We start from the raw sequence: 16481 nt of genomic DNA, 5'->3' as shown, positions 1-16481 counted from the left end.
CTAAGCTGAATCTGTTTGGCCCCTGGGGGTAACTGCTGAGTGGTCTCATCCTCATCTCCAGCCTTTGTGTTGGATTTTCCCTCCCTGGTCCAGCTGAGGAGGAGGAGAAGGAGTGAGAGCAGCTAGGAGGAGAAGGAGTGAGAGCAGCTAGGAGGAGAAGGAGTGAGAGCAGCTTTGGTGGGCACCTGGCATCCAGCCAGGGTCAACTCTCCACCATAAGCAAAGGGAAGATAAAGGAGAGGCAGCTCCTTTGGGCTGGGCAGTACAAACAGAGCTCCCAGAGCCTGGCTCTTCTGAACCACAATTAGGAGAAGCAGTGAAGAAGCCCCAGGACTCCCTCAGTGAGAAATGAATCCAACAGAGCAGGATCAGAAGGTGCAGGGCATGAGGATGGGTTTCAATTTAGAATCAAAGAGAATGCTGCCAAGGGGAGGAGAAGCACAGGTAATGAGGGCAGCTGCTAGGCACCACCTGTGAGCAAACAGCCCAGAGGAAGCTGAGCCTGTCCAAATGTCTAAATGGAAATTCAGGAGAGCCTCCAGCAGCAGCAGCTCAGAACTTTGCCTGAAGCTCTGCCCTGTCTCCAGCAAACAGCAGCACTTGAGTAGCAGGGAGCATAAACAAGGCTGTTTAAAAGCAAAGCTCGGTGTGATCCCCACCCGAGAGGGGCTGCTGAGGAAACCTTGCTCCTTCTGCTCCTCCTCTGCAGCCTTCACTTGCAAACCTTCTCATCAGCCTCTTGAGATGCATCTGTGCCTGCCCAGGAGCCTTGAAGGAGCCAGCAGATCCTCTTGCTGCACAAGGATGTTCCTCACAGTCCTGCTCAGCTGTGAAGGCAGAGACAAAGCACAGAGCTTGCACTGCCTCATAAACCTGCTCCATTAAAGCTGGGCTGGTGGACAGCAACCAAGAAAAACCCTTTGGAAGGTCCACTGGAAACAGCTGGCACCACACATCACAGCATCGTGGTTTGGGTTGGAAGGGACTCTCAAAGGTCATCCTGCAGCCAGCAGGGACATCCCCAACTAGACCAGGCTGCTCAGAGCCCCATCGAGTTTGACCCTGACCATCTCCAGGGCTGGGGCCTCAGCCCCCTCCCTGGGCAAACCTGTTTCAGTGTTCCACCAGCCTCACAGTGAAGGACTTGCTCCTGGCAGCTGAGCTGGGACTGCAGCCAGCAGGTAGAAACACTGAGGAGACGTGGGCAGGAGCCTCAGAACTCCAGTGGCAGGCAGCAGGGCCACACATGATCTGCTCCTTTGACCCTCTGATTGTCTGCTGCCTGGCTGCCCTCTTCCTCGAGGGCAGCTGGCACTGATCAGAGCTTTCCTCACCCCAGAGGGCGTCAGAGCCTTCTGTTCTGTGAGGCAGTGCCTGGCTGAGCAGCCCTCCCTGGGTTGGTATTCTGCTGGTGGGCAGCAGCAGAGCAGCGTGGAGGGGAGCAGTTGTTTTGGTTGGAGTCCACCTTGTGCTTCCCAGCCTCCAGCATTGCCTGCAGCCACCTGCATGTCCTTGGCAGGATGATCTGCTGGGGAGGCTTCCTCCAGCGAAGCAGCACCACCCCGGGCTGCTGCTGCCTCTGCTCAGGAGAGGAGCAGAAGTTAATGACCAGGCACAGGCCCAGGAGGCATTGCTGAGCTCATTAATATTTCTTGTTGATTTAATGGCTTCAAAACAACAGCAGCAGCACACCCAGGCTGGTCCCCAAACTTCTTTCAAGTGCAGGCTAGGCTGATCTTGGTCACCTCGTGTCCCTCTCCCCCTTCCCACCACCCACTGCCACTGCCCAGCCTGGGAGAAGCGGCAGCCACAGCTCTGGCACAGCCACAGCTTCCCCTCAGGCTGACTCAGATGAAGTTCTTCAGCATCTGCAGCAGATGCAGGCTGCAGCTGGGGCCAGGTCACTGCCACGGAATCTCTCATGATGGGGAGGAGGTCATAGAATCAAGGAACAGGTTGGGTTGGAAGGGACCTTAAGGATCATCCACTTCCACCCCCCCGCCATGGGGACACCTCCCACCGGCCCAGGCTGCTCCAAGCCTGATCCAGCCTGGTTTACCTCCGGGGAGGGGGCAGCCATCCACAGCACCCCTGCCCTGGCAAGCTGTGTCAAGCTGGGAGCTGCACAAAGGCTTCCTGCTGCGGCCCGGGGACGGGGCCCCGCGCCCCCCGCAGCCGAGCACAAGCTCCTCCAGCAAGATGCAGAGAGAGCCAGACCCGCCGAGGGAAAGGAGAACCAGCCCCCTCCCCCCTTCTCACATCAGCCTCAGGTTGGTTTCCTGAGGAGGCAGGAGCCGGGCGAAGGGAGAGGATGCGGGAGCAGCCGCATCCGCAAGTCATCCACTGCCCTCCCGTGGCTGCGGGGACAGCTCCGGCGCTCCGAGCGCCGGCCCCCGCGTCCAGCCCCACGGCCTCGGCACGGCGGGGACTGCCCTCCTCTGCTTCCCGGCACTTACTGCCCGGCTGGGGGCTGGAGGGTCGGGTTGAACTTGCACAGAGGCAGGAAAGCTCATTGCCAGCCGGCACGGAGGGAGGCTCCGAAGGTGCAACTCAAACCATGGGACAGCAACAGCTGCTCAGAGCTCTCTGCAGACTGGGGAGGATAGTGAATCCTTGCGGGGAAAATCGATGTAATGCCTGGAGTCGAGACGAGGAGGCTGAGGGGAGAGCTCACTGCCCTCTGCAGCTCCCTGACAGGAGGCTGGGCTGAGCTGGGGTGGCCTCTTCTGCTAGTCCCCGGTGATAGAAGGAGGGGAAATGGCCTGGAGGTGCACCAGGGGGAGGACCTGGGCTGATGACAAACTCCCCAGCAGCCAGCCCAGAGCCAGCTGAGTGCTGGGCTGCAGCCAGAGCAGGGAGAGCAGCAGCACAGGGAGGGGATTCTGCCCTCTGCTCTGCTCAGAGCCCCCCTGCAGCCAGGGAGCAGCAATGGTGTGGGCAGCAGGAGCAGGGCAGGGACTGTGCCCCTGGGCTGGGCACTGCAGAGGCCACAGCTTGAGTGCTGGGCTCAGTGCTGGGCTCCTCACGCCAAGAGCAAGGACACTGAGGGGCTGGGCTGGGCCTAGGGACGGCAACGAAGCTGAGGAAGGGTCTGGAGGGCTGGGGAGGAGCAGCTGAGGAGCTGGGGGGTGAGCGTGGGGGAGGCTGAGGGGAGACCTCCTGGGTCCCTACAACTCCCTGAAGGGAGGCTGCAGTGAGGTGGGGGCTGGGCTCCCCTCCCTAGCAACGGGAGAGGAAATGGCCTCACACCAGGGGGGCTTAGGATGGAGATCAGAAGAAACTCCTTCCCTGAGAGGGTCCTCAAGCCAGAGGCTGCCCAGGGGTGGCTGGATCCCCGTCCCTGGGGCTGTTGCCAGAGGCTGTGGTGCCGAGGGCCACGGCTCGGCCCCAGCCCCGGCAGAGGAGGCAATGGTTGGGCTGGGTGCCCTGCAAGGCCTCTGCCTCCCACGGGCTGTGGAGGGGAAGCTGCCAGCTGCAGCCACTCTGCCTCTGAGCTGGGGCCCGGGGGGGCAGCGGGGGGGGGCAGCGGGGCAAGGGGGGGGGGGCGGCAGCAGGAGGGGGGGCAGCAGGGGGGGGACAGCAGGGGGGGGCGGGGGGGGCAGCAGGAGGGGGAGCAGCAGGAGGGAGTGGGGGGGGCAGCAGGATGGGGGGGCAGCAGGGGGGGGGAGCAGGAGGGGGCGGGGGGCAGCGGGGGGGGGCAGCAGGAGGGGGCGGGGGGGCAGCAGGAGGGGGCGGGGGGGGCAGCATGGGGGGGGTGGCGGGGGCAGCAGGAGGGGGCGGGGGGGCAGCAGGGCGGGGGGGGCAGGAGGGCGGGGGGGGTAGCAGGAGGGGCGGGGGGGCAGCAGGAGGGGGGGCAGCAGGGCGGGGGGGGGTAGCAGGAGGGGGCGGGGGGGCAGCAGGAGGGGGCGGGGGGGGCAGCAGGACGGGGAGCAGCAGGAGGGGGCGGGGGGGCAGCAGCGGGGGGGGGCAGCAGGAGGGGGGGGGGCAGCAGGAGGGGGGGGGCAGCAGGGGGGGGCGGGGGGGGCAGCGGGGGGGGGGGGGGGCAGCAGGAGGGGGCGGGGGGGCAGCTCTGAGGTGCCCAGGAGCAGAGGCTGGTGCAGAAGGAGCACAGGAAGCAGAGAGGTATTTCGGAGCAGTTGTAATTGACACAGCAAGGACACAGCATCAAGACACCTCTACAGCTGCTGCGATGTACAGGGGGCCACAGTGCACAGCTATGGGACAGCCCGGGGGTGAAGTATGGCTTCAGAAACCAGGAGCAGTGCTAGAACAGGGGGGGTCTGACAGGGGGCATGACACAGGGCAGTGCAGCTGCAGAGGCCTGGGGGGCAGGCTGGGAGCATCCTCCCCCACAGCAGTGGGCTGGGAGCATCCCTCCCCCTGAGCCCACCTCAGCTGCACCCCCCCAGGGCTCACCTGCAGAACAAAACCCTGCACTGGAGGGCAGAGCAGGCAGGAACCAAACCAGGGCTCTCTCGTGACAGGACAGCAGGAAACGGCCTGCAGCTGTGCCTGCAGGCTTAGGGTGGAGAGGAGGCAAAACCTCTCTGCTGCAGGAGTGGTCAGGGACTGGCAGAGGCTGCCCAGGGAGGTGGCGGAGTCCCCATGGCTGGAGGGGTTCATGGAATGTGTGGCCTTGGCAGCTGGGGCCATGGCTTGGAGGCCATGGTGGGGCTGGGTGAGTGGTTGGATCTTGGGGGTCTCTTCCCACCCAAAGCAGTCTGTGATTCTGAGTGAGGGCAGAGCAGAGGGTGCCCTGGGACAGCCCCTCCATGAGCAGGGGCTCAGGCAAGCACTGCTGTGGCTGCTCAGGGTCAAGGCCAGCCAGCAGCACAGGACTGGCAGGGCAGGGGCTGTGCCAGTGCTGGCCATGATGTCCAACCTAAACCTGCCCTGCTCCACTCCCAAAGCATTGCCCCAGGTCCTGGCACTCCCAGCCCCTCTCAGAAGTCCCTCCCCAGCTCTCCTGGAGCCCCTTCAGGCACTGAAGGCTGCTCTGAGGCCTGCCTGGAGCCTTCTCCATGCTGAACAGCCCCAGCCCCCTCAGCCTGTCCTCACACTCTCTGAGCCCCCAGGGCCCTCCTCTTCCCCCCACTCCTCAGGGAGCAGCAGCAGCCTTTGCTGCAAGCACTCCACACGAGGGCCCTCCCCTGGGGCAGGGACCCCAGAGCTGTTTGGGCTGGCAAAGCCCTTGGAGCTCATCCAGCCCAACCACCCTCTGCCTCTGCCAGGGCTGGGGCTACCCATGGCCCTCAGCACCACAGCTCTGCCCCTGGGAACCTGCAGGGATGGGGATTCAAGGCCCTCCCTGGGCAGCCTGGGCCAGGCTGTGGGACCCCTGCAGTGGCTCCAGCTGACAGCTCTTGGGGCACTCTGCAGTTAGCTTTGTTCCCATCAGGTGCTCAGCTCCTCACTAGGCAGCACTTGGGCCCAGCTGTGGGGCCAAAGCTGCCTGCTGGGAAGCAGATCAGCCTCTTCCTCAGCTAGAATCTGAGGCCAAGAGCCTCCTGGATGCCCTGCCCCAGCAGTGTCCCTTGGTGCATGCCTGCCCAGCACACAGCCCAGCAGGCAGCACTCCCTGAGCCTCAGCAGTGGCAGCACTGCTGCAGCACAGCCCTGGCAGGGGCAGGTCTGGGCCTCAGCTGCTGATGCACTGCAGGCAGTGCTTGTTTGGCCAAGAGGACAGAGATCTGGAGGCACACTGCCAAGGTCTGAAAGACAAGTGTGTGACTGGCAGCGTTAGGACTGGCTGGGAACAGCCCTCCAGAGCCAAACATGGGGCTGGCTCTTCAGCCAAACACCACACCTGCAGGACCTCTCCCTCCCAGGGCTGCTCCCCCCTTGCTAGCAGTGAGCCCTGCTGGCAGGGGCAAAGGAATCCCTCCTGAGGTGGTCACAGCCTCACACCACAGAAGTCTTGCTTCAGCTCACATGAAGCCTCCTGGGTTCCAGTCGGTGCCCCCTGCCCCCTGTGCTGTGCCTGGGCACCTCTGACAAGAGCCCAGCCCCATCCTCTTGCCACCCACCCTTCAGTTCTTCTTCACCAGCCCCAGGGCTCTCAGCCTTTCCTCCCCAGAGATGCTCCAGGCCCTTCAGCATCTTCCTGGCCCTCACTTGGACTCTCTCCAGCAGCTCCCTGCCCCTCCTGAACTGAGGAGCCCAGAACTGGGCCCTACACTCCAGCTGTGGCCTCACCAGGACCCCCCTGGTGCCTCCCACCCACTCCTCTGCCCATCCAAGGGCCTCCTGCCCTCTTGCTTGCAATGCTGGTCAGTGGGGGAGAAAAAAATCAACCAATCAACCAACCACAGCATGGCCTGGGGCCAACAGCTCGTGTGGCAGAGCATCTCACACCCAGGAACACCCAGAGGGGCCTTGCAAGCCCCTGGGTCTGATGTGGAGACACAGCAGGCTGAAGTCCCCAGCCTCACTGAGCCTTGCCTGGCAGGGGCAGGCAGTGCAGGAGGGAAGAACACCTTTAGCTGTGAGCAGAGTGGAGACTTCAGAGCCACAGCAGAGACCTGGCCACACACACTGCAGGAAGAGGTTTGGGGGATGCTCTGTGGGAGTGGTTTCAGCCTCCTGCAAAGCACAAGCAGACCTAAGCAGCTCCTTCCCACAGGACTGTGCTGTCCTCCTGCCTCCTCTGGTGTCCCCACAGAGCCTGGGAGCAGGCCCTCCCTGCAGGCACCCCACCAGCTGTGCACCCAGGGCAGACCCAGCCCTGCCAGACCTCCACCACAGCACTCAGCTTCCATGGGAGACAGGTGGCCAGGCCAGGCCTCTTCCATTGATGCCCTTCAGCCGTTCCTGTGAAGGTACCAACACAAACCAGCTCCAAAGGCTGCACTTCCCAGGGGTCTGTCCCACCTGCTGGTGGGGTCTGCTTCTGGATGTGGCTTGGCAGGTGCCTGCTGCCCTCTGCCCCTCCACCTGCCCCCTGTGCTCTGCAGAGCTCCTGCCCTCGGCTCCAGCCCAGCAGCCACACCACAGGGAAGAAGGTTGCAAGAGTCCAGGTAGCACATGACAGCCAAGTCAAGCAGGATGGGGCTGCTCCTGCAGGAGAAAGCAAACCAGGCTGCCCCAGGCTGCAAGGTGGGAGGTGCTGGCAGGCATCACTTGCCCTGCTCCTGCTCCCTGCACTCATCCATGTCCACATCAGAGTCGAAGAGGGAGTGCCCAGTGTAGTCTGTGTCAGGGGTCTGGGAAATGCTGTTCCCTTCCTCATCAAAGGTTTCTGTCCTTGAGTAGAAACTGAAGTCCTGCAAGGGGGAGTAGGTCTTGCTGGCCTCACTGCTCTCCTCAGACTCATACAGGGTGTTGTCATCCTCGTGGTGCCACTCTGGCCAGAATTTCCTCCTGATTCTCTCACAGTACATGGCCAGGTTGATCAGCTCCCCTGCAACACAGCACCACAGGCTGCAGTCAGTGCCTCCAGCCAGCCACCCTGACTCACCTTACCCTGCTTGCACACAGATGGTGCAGCCTCCTTCCAGAGAGGATCAGGGGGCCAGCATCCCTCAGGCCTCGTAGCAGGCTCTGTTCGTACCCCCTGAGCAACTCACAACCTGTGTGGCTGACCTGCACACAGCAGGGAGGCTCACACTGGGATGAGCTTCGATGCATGGAGCAGAGGCAGCATCCTGACTGCAGCCCCTGCAGGAGGGGCTGGAGACAGGCAGCTCACAGGGTCAGGTTTGCAGTGTGAGGCTCCGGGCTCGCAGGAAGCTGCTCTGCGGAGGCCGAGCCGGTCCCAGGGATGCACAGGACAAAGCAGCGAGCTGGGGCTCTCCACCACCAGATGGCAACGTTGTCTGCAGCAGAAAACACTGCAGCACGGTCCCTGCCCATCAGAGCAAAGCACAGAGCAAGGAGCCTGGCAAAGGCAGCCCGTGCCTGAAGCCCCCAGCAGCAGGGCAGCTGCACCGGCACAGAACCAGCCCCACGCTCCACCACCAGCTACCTACTGCCAGCCCCCAGGCAGCCAGCTCCAGGCAGGGCTGCAGCCAGGGATCCCTCCCAGTCTCAGCCAGGGATCCCTCCCAGTCTCAGCCAGGGATCCCTCCCAGTCTCAGCCAGGGATCCCTCCCAGTCTCAGCCAGGGATCCCCAGACTCCAAGGGGAAGAAGTGTCTAACACTTATGTCCCCAGCTGGAGCCTTTTCCCCCCCTCCAAGCTTCCACCATGAGGCTGGGGAGACCCTGGCACAGGCTGCCCAGGGAGGCTGTGGCTGTCCCCTCCCTGGAGGTGTTCAGGGCCAGGCTGGATGAGGCCTTGAGCAGCCTGGGCTGTGGGAGGTGTCGCTGCCCATGGCAGGGGGCTGGAACTGGATGCCCTTTAAGGTCCCTTCCAACCCAGCCCATTGTGTGAGTCTATGCATATTCATTATGCAAAGGGGCAAAGCCACCTCCAGATGCCTACAGCACCCTGCACTGAGGAAGGAAGTGTGTGGAGGGCAGGGCTGTGCTGGTTTCCAATCCATGACTCCAAAGCCCTGCTGGACTCTCCTTGCCCAGCACCTTCAGCAACAGCAGAGGCTCTGACTCCAGTGGGACAACAGCAGCTCCATCCCCCAAGCACTCAGCTCAGCACAGCTTGGCCTGTGGCCCTGCTCTGCCTCTGATGCTTTCCTCAGCACTCCCTCCCCACAGTCAACCTTTGCTGTGCTAATGGGAACCGATCAAGTGCAGGAGCAGAAGCAATTACTGTGCACAGCAGGAAAGAGGAAACAAAAGCAGAGGATCCAAAAGGCACAGCAAAGGCAGGAGCAGCCTGCAAGGCAGCCGAGATGCTGTTGCAGACTTGCAGTGCCCTTACAAGGTGCTCCAGAGTCCAGCATGGCAAAGGACACCTCGAGCTTCCCACCAGAGACCACCTCAGCTCCCTTACCTTTGATCAGCCTCTCTGGTCGAGTCCCTGGCAGTGTCCACATTGCCTGAGCCAGGTGCCCAAAGACAGTGGCATCAACAGTGGAAACAGTTGGTCCCATGATGTACTTCTTGTCACCTGAGAACACAGCAGCAAACATTTCTCAAGTGGATGCCACTCCTCCCTCAAAACCATAGAGAAATCCTCTCAGGTGACACTGGGGCAGATCTCTTTTCACTGAGATCACTCAGCTCAAAGCTTCACTGGTTCAGAGGCAGAGATGTGATGCTGAACATGGTTCAGAAGCTGCTGCCAGGCTTCAGCAGCTGAAAGCCATTACTGCAGCTTCTCCTCTGCTCACCACTTCTGCATCCAGGCCAAGTGCAGAGCCAGCACTGGCCAGGTCAGCTCCTCCACTCATCCCAGCCAGCAGCACCCCCCCAGCTCTGCTGCAGCTGCTCAGCTCTGCAGCCAGCAGCTGCCTGAAGCACCACTGCTGCAAGCCCCAGGCTGCTCAACCACGGCTCAGAGTCAGGAAGGCCCTTGCTGAAAGCAGCTCTCCGATCTCACCCACGACAAGGAAGCTGTGCCCAAAGCTTCCCTCTCCCACCACTTGAAACCAGTGCATCAGCCAGGCTGGCAGGGACTGGCAGAAAGGATCTGCTGCTCCAGGAGGAAACAGCCCCAGACAGGAGTCAGCAGCTCCTCTAACACACCACACAGTGATGCCTCCATCCCCAGGCCCTGCTTTCTGCCTGGCAGGGACCAAACAGAGGCATGCCAGGCACAGAGCAGCTGCTGGGGGCTGGGCTGGTTCACAGGACGCTGGCTCCGCACCACTCTTCTCCTTACCTGTCTGGGCACCCAGTGCCATGATGGTGCTAAGTGACCAGCACAGCACACACAGATGGAGAACTTCCTAAGGCAGGGAAGAAAAGTCCCATTTCCAAGGCAGTGCTGCAAAGAACCATCAGTGTAAAGCTGTGTGCCCTGGAGCCAAGGCCACGGGGCAGGCAGGTGAGATGTGCAGCTCATGGCTGCACTCCCCTGCCTGAAGCCCTCTCGACTGAGAGATGTGCTCTGCCACTGAATTCTGCCAGCCCAGGCACCCCACCTGCCCAGGGCTCTGCTGCCTGTAGCTCAGCAGGTTATTACCTGTCAGGGTTACCGAGAGGGTGCCGAGAGCTGCTCAGCCACGAAGCGCAGCCGGGCGCAGAGCCTGCAGCGCGGCACTGCATGGCAGCGGCAGCACGGCCTCCATCCGCCCCACACTCAGGCTATTTGTGCAGGTGCTGCAGCTGCCAGGGAGCCCCTGCAGTCCATCTCACACAGTCACACCTGCTTTGGGTTGGAAGAGCCCTCTAAGGTCAGCCAGTCCCAGCAGCAGCCCGGCACCACCAGGGCCATCAAACCGCATCCCCAGGCGGCTCCGGAACCCCTCCAGGGCCGGGCACTCCGGCAGCCGCCGTGGCAGCAGGCTGCGATCAGAGGGCACACACAGCTGGCTGCACCTTACCCAGCAGGCCTGCCAGAGTCCTCATGTCCTTCTCCATCAGGGTGTACATCTCCTCCTCCGAGAAGCGCCCGATGCCGTGCCCGTACATCTCCCGCTTGACGATGCCCTTGGTGAGGTGGCAGAGGATCCACCGCAGCAGGTCGCTGAAGGGGCCAAACAGTGACACCATCTTCTGTGTCTCGTGGAGGTTCTCCACCCACTGGCAGTAGGCCAAGGTCCTGCAGAGATGTGCAAAGAAGCTCAGGGGGTGCACCAGGCTCACAGAGGCACAGAATGGGAGGGCTGGGAAGGGGCCCCTGGAGATCCTCCAGCCCAGCCCCCTGCCAAGGCAGGGGCACCCGGGGCAGGCCACACAGCAGCACACCCAGCTGGGCAGGGAATGTCTCCAGAGGGGAAGGCTCCACGAGCTCTCTGGGCAGCCCTTCCATGAGAGAAGTTCCTCCTCCTGCTCAGCTGGAGCTCCTGAGGTCCCAGCTGGTGCCCACTGCAGCACTTCCAAGACTGCCCTTGCTGGCACCTTGTTACCATAACTCTACTCCAAGATCCCTTAATCTGTGTCCTTAACACAAGCTCCTCTGCATTTCAGCACAGCAGCAGCCCTCTGCTCAGGCTGGGGGCTACCAGCTCTGCCAAAGGTGTGCCAAGGCCAGACCTGGAGCAGCCTGCACCACCTGCTGCAGCACAGCTCAGGATCTCAGGCCACAGCTGGTCTTTGCAGGCTGCCATCGTGGCCCGCTGTTTTGGGAAGCATTAACAGTGCCATCTGTGCCAGCACCCCTGCACACAGGGCATCAATAAAACAATGGTGTGGGCAGCAGCAGCGCTGCAGGAGTGGGGCAGATCTGGAGGCTAAATGGAAGAGCAGCTCTGGCCTCAATGCATAAATCAGGAGATGAAGAAAGTGACTCACCAGCAGTGAGCTGCCTGATTAGCCCCAGGCTGCCTGCACAGCAGGGCCAGGGGAGGGGGCACAGGATGCCAGCTGGGGGCTGTTTTCCTCATCTGAACCCAAGCAAACCGGAACTTCCTGACATACAAAAGGATCTGAACTCATTCCAGAGCCAGCTGCAGAAACCCCACGAGCTGTGTGACTTGCTAGACCAGCTGTGGCCTCTGAGCCACCAGTGGCATTCAAGCCCCAGCACTGCTAACAGCAACACACAGCGGGTTGGGTTGGAAGGGAGCTCCAAGAGCATCCAGTTCCAGCCCCCTGCCACGGGCAGGGACACCTCCCACCGGCACAGGCTGCTCAGGGCCTCACCCAGCCTGGCCTTGGAGACCTGCAGGGAGCTGCCCACCCTGACAACTGGCTGGATCTAGTTAAGCCTCTTTCCATTTAGACTCAGTTTATGTTTCACACAGGGCAGGCCTGAACACCACCCAGAGACAGCTTCACCCTGGGCTGCCCCTGTACCTGAGGCCCTCATCCTGTGGGATGTTTTGCATGGCCTCCTTGCAAGATCAAGCAGGAAGTGAGCCCAGAGTGTGCACACACCCAGCTGAGTGTCCATACAGCCAGGTGCACACACCCCCACCCCAGCCCCCTCAGGCTGTGCTCACAACCCAGCTAAAGCACTCTGAGGGCTTAGCTTGGTCAAGCTGCACAGCAAGGCTCCAGGCTCTCACCAGGGACAGGAGTGTCACCACCCTGAGATCAAAGAGCCACACAGCACCTGCCAGGCACTGCCACACCCCAGGTACCAGGAGCTGCCTGGCCGAAGTGCCAGCAGTGCCACTGCCTGCCAGCACCAGAAGGACCTGAGAACCAGCAGCCCTCAGCCCAGCTGACACAGAGGGCTGGTCCCACAAACTCAGGGTGTGCTGTGCATGCCCTGCTGGTTTCTGAGTGTCCACAGCTCACTGCAAGCAGTGGGGGTGAGCCAGGACAAGCCTCCAGTAGGTGAGAGAGGTCTGCACTGGATCCAGAGCCCAGGGCCTGAGCCACAAGATGCTCTTCTCCCCACACTCCTTCAGGTCAGCAAGCTCCTCTGCTGCTCACTGAAACACAGCACAACCCCAACAGTGAAGCCCTTCTCCAGGGACCAGCTCCAGCCAGCCCTGCCCACCTCAGAGAAGCTCTAACCCCAGCACCAGGACAGGCACTCACTCACTTGCTGACCCCTGCCAGGCACCACAGCCTGGGGCAGAGGTGCCCTGCACTGCTCTCAGCTCCAGCCAGAGCAGCAGTCTCCACCTGCAAGAGGCATGAACTGGTGAAGAAGAGAAATGACCTCAGCAAAAGCAAAACCCTTCAGGAGGAGATGCTGAGCAGCCAGCAGGGTTAGCTCCAGCCAGAGAGAGCACACCACAGGATGCACTCCAGTCCTCTGCTCAATAAATGTACTCCACCATTACTTATTTATGCTGCAACTACTCTGCATGCTGCTGGCAGTGGGCAGGGTGAATCACTCTGGGGCTCTGCTGTGGAGGCCTCATTTTATCAACCTTCACCTGCAGGAAGGCCACCCCTGGGACAAGGAGCTCAGGAAACTGTGGCCACGGCTCCTGGGGACACAGCTGAGTGGCCCTGCTGCTCCCAGGCTGAAGGGTGGACCTCAGAGGGCTTTTCCAACCCACACAACGGTGAAATGGATCCTCGTGGCACCTGGGCACCCCAGGAAGCAAGCCCAAGCCTCTGGTGGGAAGGGAGCAGGGTCAAGGATGGATGCGAGGCACAGCCACAGATGTGATGCTGTGGTGGTGCCAGACAGATGAGGCCTGACTGGCCTGTGGTGTAACTAAGGGATGGTCAAGGTTGTCACCCAGGAGTCAGTGGCACAGCTGGGACGCCTCAGAGGCTGTGCCCAGCATGGTGTGACCTCAGCAAGCCACACAGCAGAGCATGCAGCGAGACTCAGGGCTGGATGCTCTGCCACACTGCAGCAGGAACACAGCCCTTGGGCAAACTCCTGTGTGCTGCAGGGGAAAGGCAGCAGGACACAGAGCCAGGCAGGCACCTCCCTGCCAGCTCTGCCCACCCATTGCAGATGGCCCCTGCTCAGTGTCTGGACTTGCAGGGTCTGTCCCCCAGGCAGCAGCTGCAGTTGTCTGGGGTGAGGAGAGGTGTGGAATGAAGGCTTGGGTACCCAAGCTTCCTGCAAGAGGCCAGGGGCCCCCAGAGGCAGGCAGGGGTGCAGGGCAGCAGCTCCAGCAGGCAGGCTCACCAGTAGAAGTGCTCCTCCACCATTTTGGTCACAGCCCTGGAGACAGCTCTCTCATGAGGCCCAAGGTGCTTGTTTAAATTCACTCCAAGCTTCTCCTCCAAGAAGTCAATAATGAACTCGGTGCCAGACACCTTCTTGTGGTTGTATTCAATCCAAGGCATTTTCCCTTGAGGGGAAAGTTTGCCATCAAAATAGTTCTAAGTTAAAAAGAAAAGGCAAGTGAAGATAGAGACACACAGGAAGTCCCTCCAGGCCCTGCTTCAGTCACAGTGAAGCTTGGTTAGTCTTTTGCTGTGTTTGTAAAGGCAATCCTGCAGCTCACAGTGCACTTAAACTGGACTGCAGCCTGCAGAGCAGCACCACCAAGAGCTGCCCAGAACCTCACTCCTCGAGGAATGCAGCAACAGAAGGCACAGGGAGATGGCACAAGCTGCACCACCAAGAACCTGTATGCACAGCCTCTCACAGCAGCCCTGCCTGCACAGGAGGGGAAGCAGAGGTGATGGGAGGTGAGGCACAGCCAGAATGCCTTCCCAGGAGGGCTCCTGGGAGAAACCCTCCAGGAGAACGAGGAGCTGCAGCTGTCCAATCTTGAGCTCTCCAGCATGGGGAAATGCAAAGCCCACAGAGTGTTATGCTGTAGCTCTGGGCTGCTGCTAACATGATATAAGCTCCAGGCTGCCACTCCAGCACCTGCAGCCAAGTTAGCTCCCAGTGCTCACTGAGCTTCACCAGTTCAATCTGGAGCCGTCCCAGACCAGCCCTGCTCAAACCCTGTCTCTGAAGGCTATACCCCAGACTGAACTGGAGGCACAAAGGCACCCACAACCACCAGCTGTGTGCTCACATCTGTCCTGGGGGAAGGAGGGACAGGAGGCCTTTCTGCCTCTTCATGCACCCCTAGCAAGCTGCAATGCACAGGGAAGCTGCACTAAAGGGGAACTGCTCCATGTACCTGGTAGGGCAAATCAGCCATCCTCAGGTAGGTTTCCATCTTCAGACAGAATGGAGACAGACTTGGAACACCGTTGGTAGGCCTGGAGAACTGATGCAGTATGATGGCATCCTTGGAGTCAAGCTCTTCCTCTTTCCTGTCCAAACCAGAAGGGAATTAGAACACAAACACCACCGAAGCCCCGCAGGAGGGCACGATGCAGAGCACGAATCCTGGCGCCGAGGCCACACACATCCTGCCCTCGGGGACTGCTGCAGCGTTCGGACTCACGGCACCCGGAGCCAGCCAGAGGCAGCCGGGGGCCGCAGGCAGAGCCTCGGATCGACCCACAGCAACTCGGCTCAACCAGCGGCGGCCAGAGCCTCGGCTGCCACAGCTCCAGGGGCAGCTGGGGACGAGCAGAGCCGTGGCCCCAGGGGCAGCTCCGGGGGCAGCAAGGAGCGGGCAGAGCCTCGGCTCGCCGGCTGCAGGGGCAGATGCGCAGCAAGGAGCGAGCAGAGCGCCCCGCACCACAGCGCCACCGGGGCTGCCAGGCCCCGAGGCCACCTCTGGCCACCTGTGGCGAGGGAGGCGCAGGGCACCGGCGCAGGGCTACCTCGCAGGGCACCGGCACAGGGCTACCTCGCAGGGCACCGGCGCAGGGCTACCCCCGCAGGGCACCGGCGCAGGGCACCGGCGCAGGGCTACCCCCGCAGGGCACCGGCGCAGGGCACCGGCGCAGGGCTACCCCGCAGGGCACCGGCGCAGGGCTACCCCCGCAGGGCTACCCCGCAGGGCACCGGCGCAGGGCTACCCCCGCAGGGCTACCCCGCAGGGCACCGGCGCAGGGCTACCCCGCAGGGCACCGGCGCAGGGCTACCCCCGCAGGGCTACCCCGCAGGGCACCGACGCAGGGCTACCCCGGCAGGGCTCCCCATCAGGGCTCCCCACCAGGGCACCCCCGCGAAGGGTAAATAAAGGGTACACCCCGCGACTCAGCGACTAGCGAGAGAGCAATGAAGGGAGGCAGCGCCGGCAGCGCCGAGGCGCAGCGCAGCAGGCAGGCCCCGCGCAGGCCCCGCCGCAGCCCCCCCGGCGCCGCCGCCCGGCGCAGCCCCCCCGCCGCCGCCTCACCGTATGGCCAGCAGCTCGTGGAGCAGGTAGGCGGCGGCGGCCAGCAGCGCCCCGCCGGTCAGGTAGAGAGTCTTCTTCCACCAGGAGTCGGAGCCCAGCGCCGCCATGGTGCCGCCGCCGCCCGCCAGCGGGAAGGCGACGATCTGCCCCCCATAGAGAGCGGGCGGCGGCTCCTCGGGCCCCGCGCCCCAGCCCAGCGCCAGGCTGCGGTTGCGGCTCAGGTCTGCCACGCAGGAGCGCGGCGCCGCCAGGCCCACCCCCCACAGCATGCTGCGCCCGGGACCCGCATGCCCCGCGGCGCCGCCCGGACCCCCGTGCCGTGCCCTGCCCTGCCCTGCCCGGCCCGGCCGCGGCTCCGGCGGGGAGGGCCGCGCTGGGCGGCTCCGCCGGCTCCTTCAGCGGCGGCTGCGCGGCTGCGCAGGGCGCGGGCGAGGGAGGGAGGGGAGGAGAGGAGAGGAGAGGAGAGGAGAGGGGATGCGGAGGGCTGGGCCTGCGGCTGGGAGGCAGCCGAGTCCCGGCTGCGGGAGGCTGCGGAGCGGCAGCCGCTGTCCGAAGCCCGGGCGAGCGGCTCGCTGGTGACCGCGCTGGGGGCTCTGCAGGGTACCCAGGCCCGGGGAGACGTCCCCGAGCCGCTGCTCCTTGGCGCAGAGGCCTCGTGTTTGATCCCGGGGAGGGGGTGGCCGGATCCCCACCCCTGCAGGTGTTCCAGAGAGTTGCTTCAGATATCCAACCTATGGTGCAGCTTGAGGCCATTTCCTCCCCTCCTTTCACTTGGCCATTAGAAGGAACTTCTTCCCTGAACGGGTCCTCAGAGCCTGGCACAGGCTGCCCAGGGAGGTGGCTGAATCCCTTCCAAAGCCTGCCG

At 62.6% G+C, this 16481-nt stretch overlaps 1 protein-coding gene across 1 annotated transcript; it reads right to left on the bottom strand.

The window, feature by feature from the left end:
* Window positions 1–6756: 6756 nt before the first annotated feature.
* FAXC (failed axon connections homolog, metaxin like GST domain containing) lies at window positions 6757–15905 on the bottom strand. The gene is made up of 6 exons (XM_054174136.1): window positions 15617–15905; window positions 14504–14639; window positions 13549–13745; window positions 10385–10602; window positions 8890–9006; window positions 6757–7399 (listed from the first exon to the last, which is right to left on the bottom strand). Exons 1-6 carry the CDS (start codon window positions 15883–15885, stop codon window positions 7116–7118), a joined length of 1221 nt encoding a protein of 406 aa, XP_054030111.1. The 5' UTR covers window positions 15886–15905; the 3' UTR covers window positions 6757–7115.
* Between the last annotated feature and the right edge of the window lie 576 nt (window positions 15906–16481).

The sequence above is a fragment of the Dryobates pubescens genome, chromosome 28 (genome assembly GCF_014839835.1).
Source record: "Dryobates pubescens isolate bDryPub1 chromosome 28, bDryPub1.pri, whole genome shotgun sequence".
In the NCBI taxonomy this organism is placed as follows: Eukaryota; Metazoa; Chordata; class Aves; order Piciformes; family Picidae; genus Dryobates; species Dryobates pubescens.
The sequence above is the reverse complement of the archived record's forward strand: the minus strand, read 5'-3'. Positions and strand labels throughout refer to the sequence as shown.